Here is a 15138-nt window from a genome sequence, read left to right as displayed (position 1 = left end):
GCTTTCAACTACAATGGACCCATTTTCCGTTTCCTGTGGAGGCCTTGTTTTATAATAATAATAATAATAATAATAATAATAACAAATAAAAAATAAATAAATAATAATAAACAGTTCAGAAAAAATAACGAGTACTCTATCGAAATTTATTCGAATCATTGATTTTATACAATCCCCAAGAAGTCTCTGTAAATCGTGTCTTAAATGATCACCTAAATAAACAAAAATATATATATGTAATTTTTAATGTTGTATACAGCTCCATTTTGCGCGTTTTCTTGAAGAATAGTGAAAACGATCAATCAATCAATCAATCACCAAAAGCATCTGAACCCAATAGTAGCTTTCCAATTTGGTTTTTAAAATAATACATAAATAAATTCATCAAGTGTCTGGTTGATGGATATATGATTTTGAATCTCGAAGCGCCATTAGCCAGCTGTCATCTGTCCCCACAAGAATACCGGTGATTTTCTGGTGCATTTTAAATGCACCTGGTTAAAATACGAGGCACAATGGTACTGTCAGAGAACCAGTTTACCCTCTAACGCTATGTGTTTAAGATAAAAGCTAAAGGGAAAAAATTACAATGAAATATTTTATCTTCAACATTAAAACAATATTAATGTTCACTGAAATCACCTAAACGTAAAGACAGAAGCACACATCCACAAAATACTCCAACTCTGAAACATCCAATAAGCCAAGTTTTTCACCCAAAGATACTTGATAGAAATTATTGCAAGTCCCACTTTCTTGATTTTCTTAATACAAAAATAAAGTTGTAAGTTGTAAAGGTTCATGCAGCCATTGGAAAAACACCTCAAGTAATTCAGCTGAGAAAAACAAGGGCAGACGTTTATATTAGTAGGGCATTGTAATTACTACCAGTCATTTATGTAGCCTAAAAAGAAGCATTAACCCAATCAGTTTTAGTATATGGCAAACTTAAACTGTAAACAAATCTATTAGGAAGCTGAATATATTGTCTCTTCAGTCTTGTTTCAAACCAACTTTTTTTTTTAAATATCCTCATCAATTCTGACTATTAATGAAAATGTGATATAACATTTTGGGTATTGAAGCCCATTTTTTTAAAAAGCCTCATAAGACAGTTTTAGTCCCCAAAGTCCAATGGCAAACAAATCTATGAAATACATCCTGCTTCTATTTTGCTTATTACTTCATGAAAACCTGTTTTAAACTTCTCTAGAATAAAAACAGGAGCCTGCATGAAGTTAGATGTTTGAGATGCACCAGAGGGCTGTGGGCACCACACTTCCTTTGACTTCTAATCCAACTTGTAGAGTCAACGGATGCAGCAGGACGGGAAGTCATTGAGAGAATATATCCCACCTCCTAACCCAAAAAATGACAAACACATCAGGGCTGGGCTTTCTTCAGTGGTTACAGTTGTGGAGACTCCTGTTCTCCAAAACGCAAAGCGTCCTAAAGAGGTAACAAAAACAAAGACCCACGAGCAGCTTGTGCTTTAATACTTCAGTCTACCTGAACAAATGAAAGATTATGAAAAAAGTAGAACTCAAACACAAATCCAACACATTTTAATAATTAAATAACATGAAGTGAAAACAAGAAAACATGTTAAACCAAAGATTAGATGTGTGTAGAAGATGTGAGCTGCATTAGAAATGCGCACGAGTGAAAGAGCAGTTTAATAGATGAGCCAGTCAGATCGCTGGCACAGCAGTAAAAATAAACACATCATCCACAGTCCTGGTGCTGTTCATCTGCTGCAGCTTCAAAATCTTCTCAAATTTACAAGTCTGTGAGAGAGATGGTGGGGGGGAATTAGGAGCAGAACATGGAGGAGGGGAGTAGAGGGCTTCAGAGCAGGCAGGAGGATGGGTCATCTCCTAAACTTGCGGAAGGGCCTGCTCTGGTTACTGTGGTGCGATTTAGAGTAGGGCTCCCAGCGCTTCCTCTCAGGCGGTTTGTTGTAAACATAGGCCGACGGGCCCGAGTAGCTATCATCTGGATTCTCCTCCATCATCTGGAGCTTGGCCTCAATGGCACGTATCTTAGCGCTCGTGCTGGAGAGGTAGGAGGAAAAAAAAAAATTCAGAGAGGAGATGTTGGCAGTGAGGGTGAGAGGAGACGCAGAACTGAGAGAGGAGAAGGAGAAAAAAATGTAGGCAATATCAGTTTTACTGACAGGTGGGGCGGATTACAAACAAACTGAGATCAACAACCGTGCTTGTATTTAAATGAGAGAGAGTATGGAGGAGCAAAAGAGACAGGACTGCAGAAAAAATTGTGGGGCTTGTGTGAGAGAGAGTAGACGAGGGATGGGTAAAGGTAGGAGAAGTAAGGAGAAGTAAGGAGAAAAAAGAGGGGGAGTGTATGAATCAACTGGGGGAGGTGTTTCAACACTATATAGATGTGGGGTTCACACCACAGAGGCGAAGTATGCTAATATGTCCCAGAAAACCTGACGGATTTTACCTTTCTACACAGAAGTGTGTTTATTGGAGCTGACATTGTTTGGCTGATTGGTGTTTATAGGGATAGGCCTGCATTAGTTACACCAGCATTAAGAACATGCTAACTTCTGACCTAAATGTTACATACAATTTAAATACCTTTGACGCCTTACTAGTTGGTGACTAATCCAGTTCATACTGGTCTAGGTTTCTTAGGAGTGACACCAGAAACCAGACCAAGTAGAGCTTACTTTGAGAAACACCATAAAACTATGAAAAAAAGGCAGTTCTTAAATTTTCATACACGGTTTAGTTAGGTATTGAAAACACACAGTTGAAATGAAATACATACAATTTATGAAAAGACTAAAAGCTTCCTGTTTTAGGTCAGTTAGGGTTACCATTTGTTTCTATTTGCTAAACACCAGAAAAATTAGACTACCTTAGAGTATTTCTTTATGATATTGTTCAAATTCAGAATATTTTTTTTCTGTTTTGAATGTTTAGGAAATACTAAGTTGTGATGTCATGGCTTTGTAAGCATTGGAGTTAAGTAGCAGCACATCTGTTGATGTCTTTAAGGCGACACCTCAAACTCAATACCTTGTGTGACAAGATAAAATAAAAAAAAAATAAATCAGGCAAGATTTCAGGAAGAGAAAAGTGAACCTTCACAAGGCTGATTCATCCAATTTCCTGATGCCTGAAGTTGGCACTCATCTGTTCAAACAATTATATCCAAGTATTAACACCATGAGGATGCCCAGCCATTATTACTGCTCAGGAAAAAACACTAGATCTGTGCTTTAGAGATTAATGTGTTTTGGTGCAAAATGTGAATATCAACCAAAGATCAAAGTGAAAAGACCTTGTGAAGATGCTTCCTGAATCTGTTAAAAGCATCTCATTATCCCCAGTAAAAAAACAAGCAACCAAAAAACAAACAAAAAAAATACAACACATGTACCACTCAAAAGCCATTCAGCAAGGAAGAAGCCATAACTTCAAAAGGACCATTAAAAAAAAACCCAGATTACAGTTCTGCAAACAACAAAGGCTCTAATTTTATAGGACATGACTAGTGGTCTGATCATTGTTACATTTGGAGGAGAGAAAAGCTTGCTTGAGAACATCCTCCCAACTGTGAAGGGAAAAGTCTGGAACAGTTTGTTTTTTTTCAAACCGAATTGTCTTTTTCCATCTAATCCAGACTTGCAAACTGAAATAGGATACCAACCTGAGGTTGCTTGTTGTAATAGAGCCTGCCTCTGTTGAACCACTGCATGACGGTTCCAGGCTTGCAGGCATCGTCTTCTCATTGCGAAAACCTTCAAACCTCTGTGAAGAATAAGTGGCGAGAAAAAAAAAGATGGCAAGGGACAAACAGATGGGAAAAAAAACAAAACAAGAAGCAAGAAACAGACATGAGGACAGTCACAAATTATGGATAATAAAACATAAAGATGTCAGCATAAGATTAAATATTTTCTGTTGAATAAGTAGAAGAGGAAGAAAGATTTCTATTAGTAGCAATCAGAGCAAAGTAAACACAATCATTTACAGTCATCCGGAAATTGAACACTGACAGACTTAGTTCCACATGTACGATCAACAAAAAACTTCAGAACTTTTTCCTCGTCCAGTCAAGCAAATATTAACCAATCGGTGCACTGTGTCCAGCTCAGTCACACCCTAAGAGATGAGTGAGGATAATGTTGGACCATCTGATGAGCAACAACAAACATCTGCACTCATTCCTCTCAAAACCACCTTCCAAATCACCATGTAACCTGCAGAGAGAAAAAAAAAACACAAACAAAACAAAGGATGATGATCACATGGCAGGTTATTTCTGTCGCTTCCTGTAAGAGTCTCCGTTAATAAACACATTTATAGACCTTGTTCTCAAGCTACACTGGTGGAATTAAAAACTGCATACTGTTCAGTGACATAAGAAATGCATAGAGTGTGAAACAATGACGTTTCCCCCAGCCAGGACCCTTCCCTTCCACCTATTCCTCCAGGCCGGAATGCCAGGGATCTGCACAGAGCCAATGAGGCTGGAATAATCTGTAAACAATCCAGGAGAGCTCAGAAAAAAAAATGTTTCAGGTGGGTCAGTTAAATCTCTGCACTGCAGAGTCCTTTTAACAGCTACTCTATATTATGAATCAGATTTTTTAAAAGGCTTTTTTAGTGTTGAAAGAACACTATGTATAGATATGTATTTATATATTCACCTAATATTTCAGAATTTAAAATAAAGTTAAAAATTCTAATGAAATCAATTCTTGATTTAGGATATTTTCACATGAAGATGAACACACTGATTTACGGTAATATGTTTAGAATTTCCTGTATGCCAAACCTGATACAATAATGACATTTTACTAAATGAATATATTACGTGTAATCCAATGTGTATATGCAGGAGAAAACCAAACTTCTGCTGCATTTTACTTGAAACTTTTACTTAAACTTCACAAAGTTACTACACAATAACTCCGAACACAGATAAAATGTAATGACTTTTTTAGGGAAAATAAATTAGATTTTGACTTCTGTTTAATTAAAAATGTATTTTATATTATTTATAAAATTGTTTATAAAGGATGTTTGTTAAACCTCAGGACATTTACTTGGATCTTTGTATTTCAGACTGGCTTATAAATATTTTCAATACATGCAGCCAATGAGTCACTTATTTGACATCTTTTGGCAGCTCCAGGAGTTAAACTCTAAGAAGAGGAAATGCCCTAGAATCATCTCCACCAAAGGAGAGTCCAAGCAGCTCTGAGCTCTTGACTGGTTTCAGATTTGGTCAAACACTATCATTGGGGTAGAAGTGAAGGAGGCCATCTTGAACCAAGCCAAAAGCATGATCTGAGCTGCTATAAGGAAACAAACTCTGCTAAATTCTTCCAGGGTGAAACAACTGTCAAATCAGCTTGAAGTGCTTCAGACAGAGCATGGCCTAGAGTTAGCTAGAGTACAGTTCTCACACAATCTTTTCCAGACTCTGCTTCTGGTTTAGCACATTTTTAAAAACATAACAAAACATGGCATAGAAATTATGGCATATATTTTTGCAGGATGGATGCAGGATGCAGAAATCAAAAAACAAATGTTTTTCAGAATCACAATTTATCTGCATAAACATGAAATTTGACATTGATGTCACATGCTCCCAGAATACAGACATTAAATATGAATACATAAACATTAGAAAAGATTGAAAAACCAAAGAACGCTATGTACAGATATATATTTATATGTTCACCTAATATTTTTTTCTTAAAAATGGTGCAAATATACTTGTCTTGTTTTACAGCTGACTACTCAAGCTGCAAGGTGTTCACCAGAGAGACAGAAATTGTCTCTGGGTTAACTAGATTTTGCAAATAGTGCTCTGCAGTGCTGACCTGACCATAAAATTTGTGTCCAGTATGTGTGGGATCTGCAGAGATTTTAGCTAACATCATAAAAGGTCTGGAAAATGTAGACAATTTGATTGCAAGAGTGAAAAACAATTATACAAAATGTTAACCCTCATATAATATTTGCAATAAAACATGTAATGATTCTGCTGCATTATATGCAGAAAGTTCAGCAAAACAACATAGAGGAGGGTCCTGACAGCTCAAACTCAATTTCAAATTACCCTTACAAATACAGCAATGCATTAATTCTTGATATCTGTGAGGATATCAATGCAGATAGCTTCCATTTCTAATCCAATAAGAAAATTCAGTCCAGCTCCAGATTTATTTAACAGCATGTTGTTAAAGAGGTTCCAGCATTGACCTTCACCTCCCTCTGTCATGTCTATGTGCGTATGTGTGTATGAAGGGCGGGATTCGTCTCTGTGCAGGATATCCCTTCACCCTTCGTCAGACAGCTGCCTATTGTTAGACAGCCCTGGGTTTGTGCAGGGCTCTCGCTGCTCTCTGTAAACTGCATATAAAAGAATATAGGATGGAAACTACAAAAATAAATGTTTTTTTATCTTACATTTCGATTCCCTCAACAATACATCATTGATTTCACGCCAGACAAACAGCACCGGCTAGAGATCTAGACCAGTGGTTCTCAAACTTTTTTCAGTGATGTACCCCCTTAAAAATATATTTTTAGTCAAGTTCCCCCTGACACGGGCAAAACATTTTTGGAATTAAAAAGAGGTACAGTGCTGTAAAATCACTGTCTGATTTATTAAAGCCAAACAACTTATATCAGTGAACCTGACAAATACATCCATATTGCAAACATTGCATGGTTAAACAAAAGAGAAAAACAGAAGACGGTGACCACCAGGAAGGTATAAAACCAGTCAAACCGTTTTATTTTAAAGGATATTGAAACTAAATACTGAATATAAAATTCAGTGCATGAACACACATTTGTATTTTATCGAACTTTTTACAAAATAATTGTTCCCAAGACTTATTATGAGGAGCCTACTGATTTTTTAAAGATATTTTGAAAAGCTTCACGTACCCCCTGCAGTACCTCCACGTACCCCCAGGGGTACACGTACCCCCATTTGAGAACCACTGATCTAGACAATCAAACAAATTCACTTTGACTTTTACATGCATTTACAGAAGCAATAGTAAACTGCTATGATTGAGCGTGACACTTACCCTCACCTGAGCGTGCGCCCAGCGCACAACCAGCTTCTTGGACAAAGCTAGCTTTCCATTTAAACACTGGATCGCCCTCTCTGCCTCCTGTAGGCAACACAAAGAAGAGGAAAGAGGAATAGGAAAGAGGGAACAACAGACTGTTCAAAATTATCACTAAAATCAGTGTGCAATTACATCCACACCATTAAATCATTAGATAAATGATGATAGATGGCAAAGAGACAATCTGCTTACAAAGGGCCGAAGGTAAATCATGTGTAGCACATTCTGAGCTTTGTCTCATCAAATGTACGAGCGGCTTTTATGTAAAATTATATTCCTGAAGTTCTTTATCTGACCGTGTCTACAAGCGAGTGAGTGCGAGTGTGTAAGATAAACAGCCACTTCCTCTGTATAATCCTGTTGGGAGGGCTTCATATCCCACTGATAGACACTAGCTGTGAAACGAGATGCTTATCATGATCCCCAGGCACACTCCAAAACAAATACTGCCCGACAAAACCTGTGAAGTTGACCGCAGTCTTTTTAAATCCTTTTATTTTATTTCTTTTTCCTTAGAAACACGGTCCACTTCAATGAAAACAAACAGTGAGTTCCTGTCTTCTCGTGAAGTCTATTGAACAATTTCACTTAACATTTTACACCAAATGAATGGCCCTTCTCTGATAAAATATACAGACTCCATCTGTGAGAGTCTATATGACAGACTTTTCTGCTTTCGCTCCCCTCTGAATGTGTGCACAAACATCAAAATGGGTTCCTTGACAACAAAAAAAGAAGTTTTAATACAACTTACCTACACAAACCCAAATTATATGTGCAGAATATTTACAACAAATCAGATAAAAACCAAAAAAATGATACATGTCTGGTTTGTTTACCTCTCTGGTGCTGAAATTGACGAAGCAGTAGCCACGTGGCTGCCCCTCCAAAGGCCCGGACTTATGAAACAGGAAGTCAAACTGTTTAACTTTGCCAAACTTCTCCAAAAGCTTCACCAGGTGATACCTGTCAGGAGAATGAAGAAAAGGCAAACAAAATAAAGGGTAGTCAAAAACTATATACATTAAGTCATGAAACAATATTAAACACCTATTTGCCCACACTGAATTAATTCATGCATAAAAAAAATTCTGAGCAATAAATTAATTAGAATCTTGTGGAAAAACAACCAAATAAAGCTCAAAACACAGCAAAACAAAAACATTTTAAGTGGTCAGAACAATTTTACAAAATGCATTCCCCATGATTATTAACCAACAATATTTTTAAACTTAATCTAAAAGTATTCAACCTTTATGAAGAATCAGAAACTAAAACTGCTAGATATCATCACCTTCCTAAAATAATGGCTGAATTAATAAAAAAAAAAAAAAATCACTTTTGGCAAAAAAATTACTTAGGACATTATTTTAGAAAGGTGACAATATCTATTATATTATATTATTATATGATTATGAATAGTAATAATAATTTTTAAAAAGGACAAGAAGACAAGCTCCAAAACGTAAAATCATTTTGCCACTGCTTGTGTGAATGTGTCAGGCCTGGCTAATGAGAATGACAGCTTTCTCTCCTTGACACCTTTTTAGCAGCAGGCCAGCTGGTGTGGCCAGCCACTAACAGTAAATCTCTTATTGAGACAATGCTGAGGATACAGTAGCAGGACAATGAGGGAATAAAACAGAGGAAGTCTCAAATCCCCCCTGAGCCCTGGAGCTCGGCACAAACAACCTCCAATGACGACGTAGAAGCTGCAGGGCACCGCTGGACTGAGGATGACGACAGATATGCGGCCATTGAAAAGATACGCAGCATGTGTGAGTGTAGGCGTGTATGTGTGTGTGTGTGTTATGACCATTAGCAGTCATGGGAATAAATTGTTTCTCCAACAGCACAGAAGAGTATTAAGTTCAGGGGCACTCAAAGAACTCATTTATTTATTCTGGAAACAGCCAGAAGATAGTTAGAGGGCACTAAAACAAGTAAGTTATGCTTGGTAGGATTATAGCAATTATTTCTATTTACTAAAGACCAGGATGAAGAAGTGCATACATACTGGAAAATCATGAAAAAAACAATATAATTTCCAATAAACCCACATTTACCCCACTCCTCCTTTTCTCATCTGTTATTACTATCCTTCCAGCTCTTCTTGTGATCTTCAGCATCTTAAGTACTGTCATCTGGGCACCTACTGCAGTCAGACTCAATCTAAGAGCTGGAATGTATTGCTGGTATGCAAAGAGTCAAATCTTGACACCCTCAGAAAATACTGCATTCCACAACAATCTTCATTCACACAGCAAAACTGTGATTAAAATTTATTTGGGATATATTATGCTGTTCTAGTTTAGCATATACATACATTCATTGTAGAGGGATTGCTGTGGTGCCAATGATTGAGTTTTTGATTATTCTTTTATAAAACCCCACTGGCTCCCTTACAACACTGTCTCTGCTCCTCACTGTACTAAGGGCATCTTTAGTCATATCTCACCTTTTAGGTTTGTATGTTACACCAAACATTAGAAAAAGTTTTGATCTGTTTATATTTTCCTCTGTAATTAATCATCTGATGGAGTCACCCAACCATTAATGACTTCAAAATTCTTGAACAAAATGAAACAGTGCTGTTTAATGATCCTTTATAAATGCCTTACAAAACACAAAAATAAACTCACGTTGAAAATAAATAAACAAAAACCGTGACTGAAGACCTTCCTGTGTTTTTGTTGGCGTTTCTCACTGTAACTGTTCAGGCCCGAGAGTGACCCCCAGGTGCTTTGTGTAACTGTTCAGAGGGGCTTAAAACTGCAGTCTCTTATTGTTTAGGCAGTTGTTATTTTTAAGTCCGTAAATGGTTTCGTGTTAGTGTGTGTGTGTGTGAAACCACAAAAATGACTGTGTGACGTGACCGTGCAAGCGTGCGCTATGTGTGTTGGAAATGGACTCGGTGCTGGATGCTCAGGATGAATCTGGGGGGGTTTGAGCAACAGGTTGCACTAATGTCTTCCACCTCTCTCTCTCTATGAGTCCCTAGTGGGCAGCAGGCGACACAATTTCTGATTTTCCCAGACAACACCCTAAAGGTCTCCCACCTGGAGGTGGCTCATCATGCACTGCATAAATGTATAAAGAAAAATCAGAGCTAAAAATGGATCTGATTTCTAACCTTGTTCTAATGTAACAATTAACTTCGATGTTGATCAGCAACAAGACCTTCCTTCGATTTAACACATTTTAAGACAGCTGTTTCCAGCAACCAAAAAGCAGCAATTTAATTTGCAATTCATCAAATTTCACGTAATTATTCTATTTAGCCACATACTACTTTATATGTTTATTTTTAGAACAGATTAAACTCCAAGAACATTTTTTGGGATGCTTTAGTGAGCTGAACTACAATGGGTTATGCCTCCTGGGGGCTATAAAACCCACCAGAGGAAGAGGGGGTGGGAGGTGGGAAAGAGGGGAGGAAAAGGGAGGGTAAGGTGGGTAAAGGGAGAGTAAAGTTCAGAGAGGGGATGTTGACAGCAAGGTGAAAGGTGTGGGAGAAGGAAGATGAAGCTGAGGAAAAAAAGAGATTAGAAACCAGGTGAGACAGAGATGAGAGGAAGGAAGGAAGAGAAGGTCACAGAAGTCGAGTCTAGAGAAAGATAACAATAGGCTTTAAGTGGGATAAGTGTAAGTTAGGAGGAAAAATAGGCTTTAAGTTTAGGATTTCTGCAGTTTCTTCATCCTATGGCGGAGAAATGAGTCATTGCTGGTGGTTATCGTCCAAGTTCGCTAATAAAAACACATGACAAACGGCAGGCCCACGACACTGCATGTAACACGAGGTCCAGAGAGGGAACAAAGAGGAAGACTGTGATGGATTACCACAGAGCAGGCAAACGCACAAAAACACAAATGTGTGTTGAAAGTTTCAGTAACACCTGCTTTGCCTCAGGCCTCAATTGTGCGCAAGAAAAAGTGGAGTGTTTGTCTCTTTAACTATAAACAGCTACATAGGAAACACAACAGATTGTGTTGATGTGCTGCTTTCTTCAGCGTCGCATCCTTTATGATCCAATACTTTGCTCAAAACAACCACAGCAGAAAAGAACTTTGCGAAAATATTCCTCTAACTTGAACATCTTCTGTAATGCTAAAAACCAAACTTTGATGCATTTATTAGAAGTTTCAGTAATAAACAAGTAGTTTATATGTATAAAGAGTTAGAAATAGCCATATAGTTACTGTTTTAACCACTTATCCACAGAGGATCACATGTGGCTGGAGCCTATCTGCAGTAGTTATTGGGTGAGAGGCAGGATACAAGACCCATCCAGAAAAACATTCGAAAATGTGGCATATATACGTATTCAGCCCGATTAGTCAATACTTTGTAGAATCATTTTTGTCTTTAATCATTACTGCAGATATGGTTGGGCTGCACTTTATTAGCTATCCATCCTCATTTCCTTTCACATTATAATTATACAACACTTTTTGTGTATCAAAAAAATTCTAATCAAATAGATCAAAGTGTGTTTGTTATGTGACAAAGTGCAAAAAGATTACAAAATTAAGGTGCTTTGAGTGGCTTGAATTTCTTAAATATTTATGCAAATAAATACAAAGTAAAAAATTACATCTTAAAAATATAATTCACTTACTCTACGATACAAGCTAAGCACGTTTCCACACAGATTCTACGTTTTTACACGGTTTTGAAGAAAACATTGTTGGTTAGTTAATTAGCTGAAATAAACAACAAACTAATCTTATTCACTGTTGATTTGAAACGTGTCAAAGCAGTGCAGCGTGTTCAGCTCCTGGTCTCCCCTCTGCACCAAGTTTGGTTTTGCTGGACAATCAGAGGGAGTCCTGCATGTTTAATCCTGGAGTTAATTAATCTTCCCAATCAGTAACAGGGGCCACGTGCATTTCTCTTGTTTTCCCTCCCTACGCTGAACCACTGGCCTATTTAAAGAGAAGGAGAAGCAGAGCAGAGCACAGTTAGGGGAAGGAAACGCCTGTCTAGACGCCCACCAGAACCTGGGTCCGTACATTTTCCAGCAGCCCCAACAGGCTTCGTAACGCGCCCCTCACCCTAAAAATGTTTTCTGAATATTTTTATCAATCAAGACCATCTGGCAAGAGAAGATGCATGCAAGCGAGTGAGACAAAGTGAGTTAATGATGTTCAGACTCTTGTATGTGTTGAAGCTTGCACCTCTACAAGCTGCCACTCAAACGTCTGGTGTGGATTTTAACACCCTCACACACAGACACGCACACACACACCTTCAGGTTGACACAGAGAGAGTAAACAGGGCAGGTGAGTGAGGAATGATGGCTGCTCCTTAGCAGAGCAGGTCTCCTCGCCTCACTGCATCTCCTTCACACACCCAGGCTCGTCTGCTCTGTCTCAGCCCATGACACACACACACCAGCTCACCCCCACACACAACATACACAGTTAATTAATCATACATGCAACCATGATATGTTGCCTCCTATGTGGCATAGCCATACATGTTAAAACTAAACTCTTAGGGTCATACCATAAACTCTATTATGGCATCACTTTTTAAAAACTGCATGAAGCATATTTATTACCCTGTAAAAGCTTATAACACCACCTTGTAATAAAATTTTATTCTGCATTTTAACACCTTTTTATCAGGGATATATTTCTATAAAGATAAGTAAAGCTGACACCTTTAGGATCGCAGTATATAATAATTGACGGGTAAAAGAAGCAGGCTGAGAGCTTTTCTGCACATACATAAAATAAATGCCCAGCTGAAACTGGACTGGATTTACTCACTCTGTGATTTTGGGATCAATGTTGCCAATCCACAGGCGGTTTCCATCATGAGACGCACTCTCTGCAATAATGGAGGCATTTTCCACAGTCTCTGCTGCAGACGACATGTGTACCCTGTGGAAAGTAGATTAAAACAATGTCACCAAAAACTTTTAATAACAACGTTTTGAGTTCACATATACACATGGCTTTACAATATGGAGAACACAATGTACAGAGCCTCCTACATCCAGGGTTTTAGGTCTGGATTTAGTTTTTCACAAACTTGTATAGTTGGTTTAATTTCTGTTTCATTAATAATGTTATTGTGGAATCTACTGTGTGAGATTTTACACTCAAACATTTATCTAAACTCTAGGATCTGGTAAAACCTAGATCCTAGGATCTAGGATATATCCTAGATGATATATATATATATCATCTAGGATATATATATATAAACCCTATCAAAACCCTTTAATTAATGAGGATGTACTTTCTTCTAACCATAATAGCAGAAATAAGATTTAAACTTTCTTTATTGAAAGTGTACAGCTTTAAACTTTCAATAAAGAAGTTTTTTGTTCAAAATTAGAAAACTGGGTAAAAAAAAAAACAACAAAAAAACTATACCATAGTTTGATAAAACAAGTATCCACAATTTCTATTAGCAATGCATGATATTAAGAAATGTGAATATTGCAATATTATCATTGAATAATAATACCTGCCAAGGGAAACTCATGGGAAAACTGCAAAAGTATAACTTAACCACTGAGAATTTACATCAGCTTTACAAAGCGCTGAATGATCATTGGTAAATATTGATATGATAACCAAACTAAATGAAAGAAGACAAAAAAACCCATAAAGAACTTACGTCTTTATTGATATGCTTGAACTATACAAATGAAAAGATGAATGTGTCAACAAACCAAAACTGTTATAAGAACAGAGTTTTTTGATGATGAACAGTGACTTTTAAAATATGGAAAATATGGATCAAAATTTGGTCCTGTTAATTAAATGTACTGTAATCTCCAACTTTTTTCCAAGCAACAAACACACACACACCAACAAACAATGCATGCATTCATTCCATTTTGGGGAATTTAGTAATAGTCAGATAACGATTAAGGATTTGTTTTTTGTTTCATAATTGGAACCATCTCAAAACTCCTTATTTTTCTGTTGGGCTCAAAACATTTTCAGTGTTTGTTAAACTTAATTGCAGAATTAAAGCAAACTGAACTCAGATCAATGTGTATAACTGAAATTCATGGGTTAAACTGCAAACAAAAAGACAACTCAAATATTAGCCAATAAACTCATCATGTGTGCATCTCTAACAGAACTACTAGATTATCTAGCCCTATTGTATTTTTTATTTTATTTAAAGTTTTATTTATTTTTGTATTTTGCTTGTTGTGTTCTCTATTTATTTTTGCTGTTTGGTTGGCAAAATTGTGGAGAACTTTAATCAACTTTTACTATTTTTAATGTGCTGCGGAAATAAACGTAACTTAGATCATTTTTATTTTTATTTACACAGGCCATGAACTGGTTAAAACAATTGGCAATTTATACCTAAGAACGATCTCCAACGTAATACTTCCCCTGTTGTTGCAAAACAAATCACGTCTATCTAGAAAACAAATGGAGAAGCAATGTTTAATTTCATCTTTTAAAAATACAAAAGTGTATATTTTCTTTCATATTGATTTACTGCTGCTGAAGTGAGTTGTACCTTTTAAAACATTTGTTGTCACGTAAAAACTCATTTCCTTTTAGAGAACGAGATGTTCACAACAAATAAGTAATTTTGCTTTTAACCTGATCTTAACTAACACAGCAAAAATGAATTATTTATTACCAGTAGTTAATAATTACACATATTATACAGCATAATCCTAAACGTGCTACGTTTTACTAAGAATAACTTTATCTGAGAGTAAAAGCCACGTTTCAAAAGAGAAGTGGGACGTAGCTTCTAGCTGCTCTGACATTACCTTTGTTTGTTCTTCTTCAACAACAAGTCCTACGATTTAATGTTCACTCCAATCCCACTTTTGGGATGATCCAGTGGCGTCAAAACGTCACTGCAATCATCTCAGATCTCAATTGTCCACCTAAATAACTGACTGAGTTTGTTAGCTCCGAGAGAAAACACATCCGCTCGGGTCCAGCCTGACAACAAAGGCGCAGGGTGATGGCGTAGATTTTTTAGCTGCCAGACATCTCCGTGGAGGCAG

At 37.0% G+C, this 15138-nt stretch overlaps 1 protein-coding gene across 3 annotated transcripts; it reads right to left on the bottom strand.

Annotated features, from left to right (window-relative positions):
* Positions 1-1477: 1477 nt before the first annotated feature.
* On the bottom strand, positions 1478-15107 carry rbm18 (RNA binding motif protein 18). 3 transcript variants are annotated; one of them, XM_028026331.1, is made up of 7 exons: positions 14896-15107; positions 14474-14531; positions 12908-13021; positions 7972-8098; positions 7088-7174; positions 3682-3782; positions 1478-2054 (listed from the first exon to the last, which is right to left on the bottom strand). In XM_028026331.1, the coding sequence occupies exons 3-7, from the start codon at positions 13012-13014 to the stop codon at positions 1871-1873; spliced, it is 606 nt and encodes a 201-aa protein (XP_027882132.1). In that variant the 5' UTR covers positions 13015-13021; positions 14474-14531; positions 14896-15107; the 3' UTR covers positions 1478-1870. The 3 variants fall into 3 exon arrangements, with proteins under 3 accessions (XP_027882132.1, XP_027882130.1, XP_027882129.1); XM_028026329.1 differs by lacking the exon at positions 14474-14531 and having other exon boundaries at positions 14896-15106; XM_028026328.1 differs by lacking the exon at positions 14896-15107 and having other exon boundaries at positions 7094-7174.
* Between the last annotated feature and the right edge of the window lie 31 nt (positions 15108-15138).

The sequence above is a fragment of the Xiphophorus couchianus genome, chromosome 8, assembly GCF_001444195.1.
Source record: "Xiphophorus couchianus chromosome 8, X_couchianus-1.0, whole genome shotgun sequence".
In the NCBI taxonomy this organism is placed as follows: Eukaryota; Metazoa; Chordata; class Actinopteri; order Cyprinodontiformes; family Poeciliidae; genus Xiphophorus; species Xiphophorus couchianus.
Note: the sequence above shows the minus strand (reverse complement) of the source record. Positions and strands in the feature narration are given on the sequence as shown.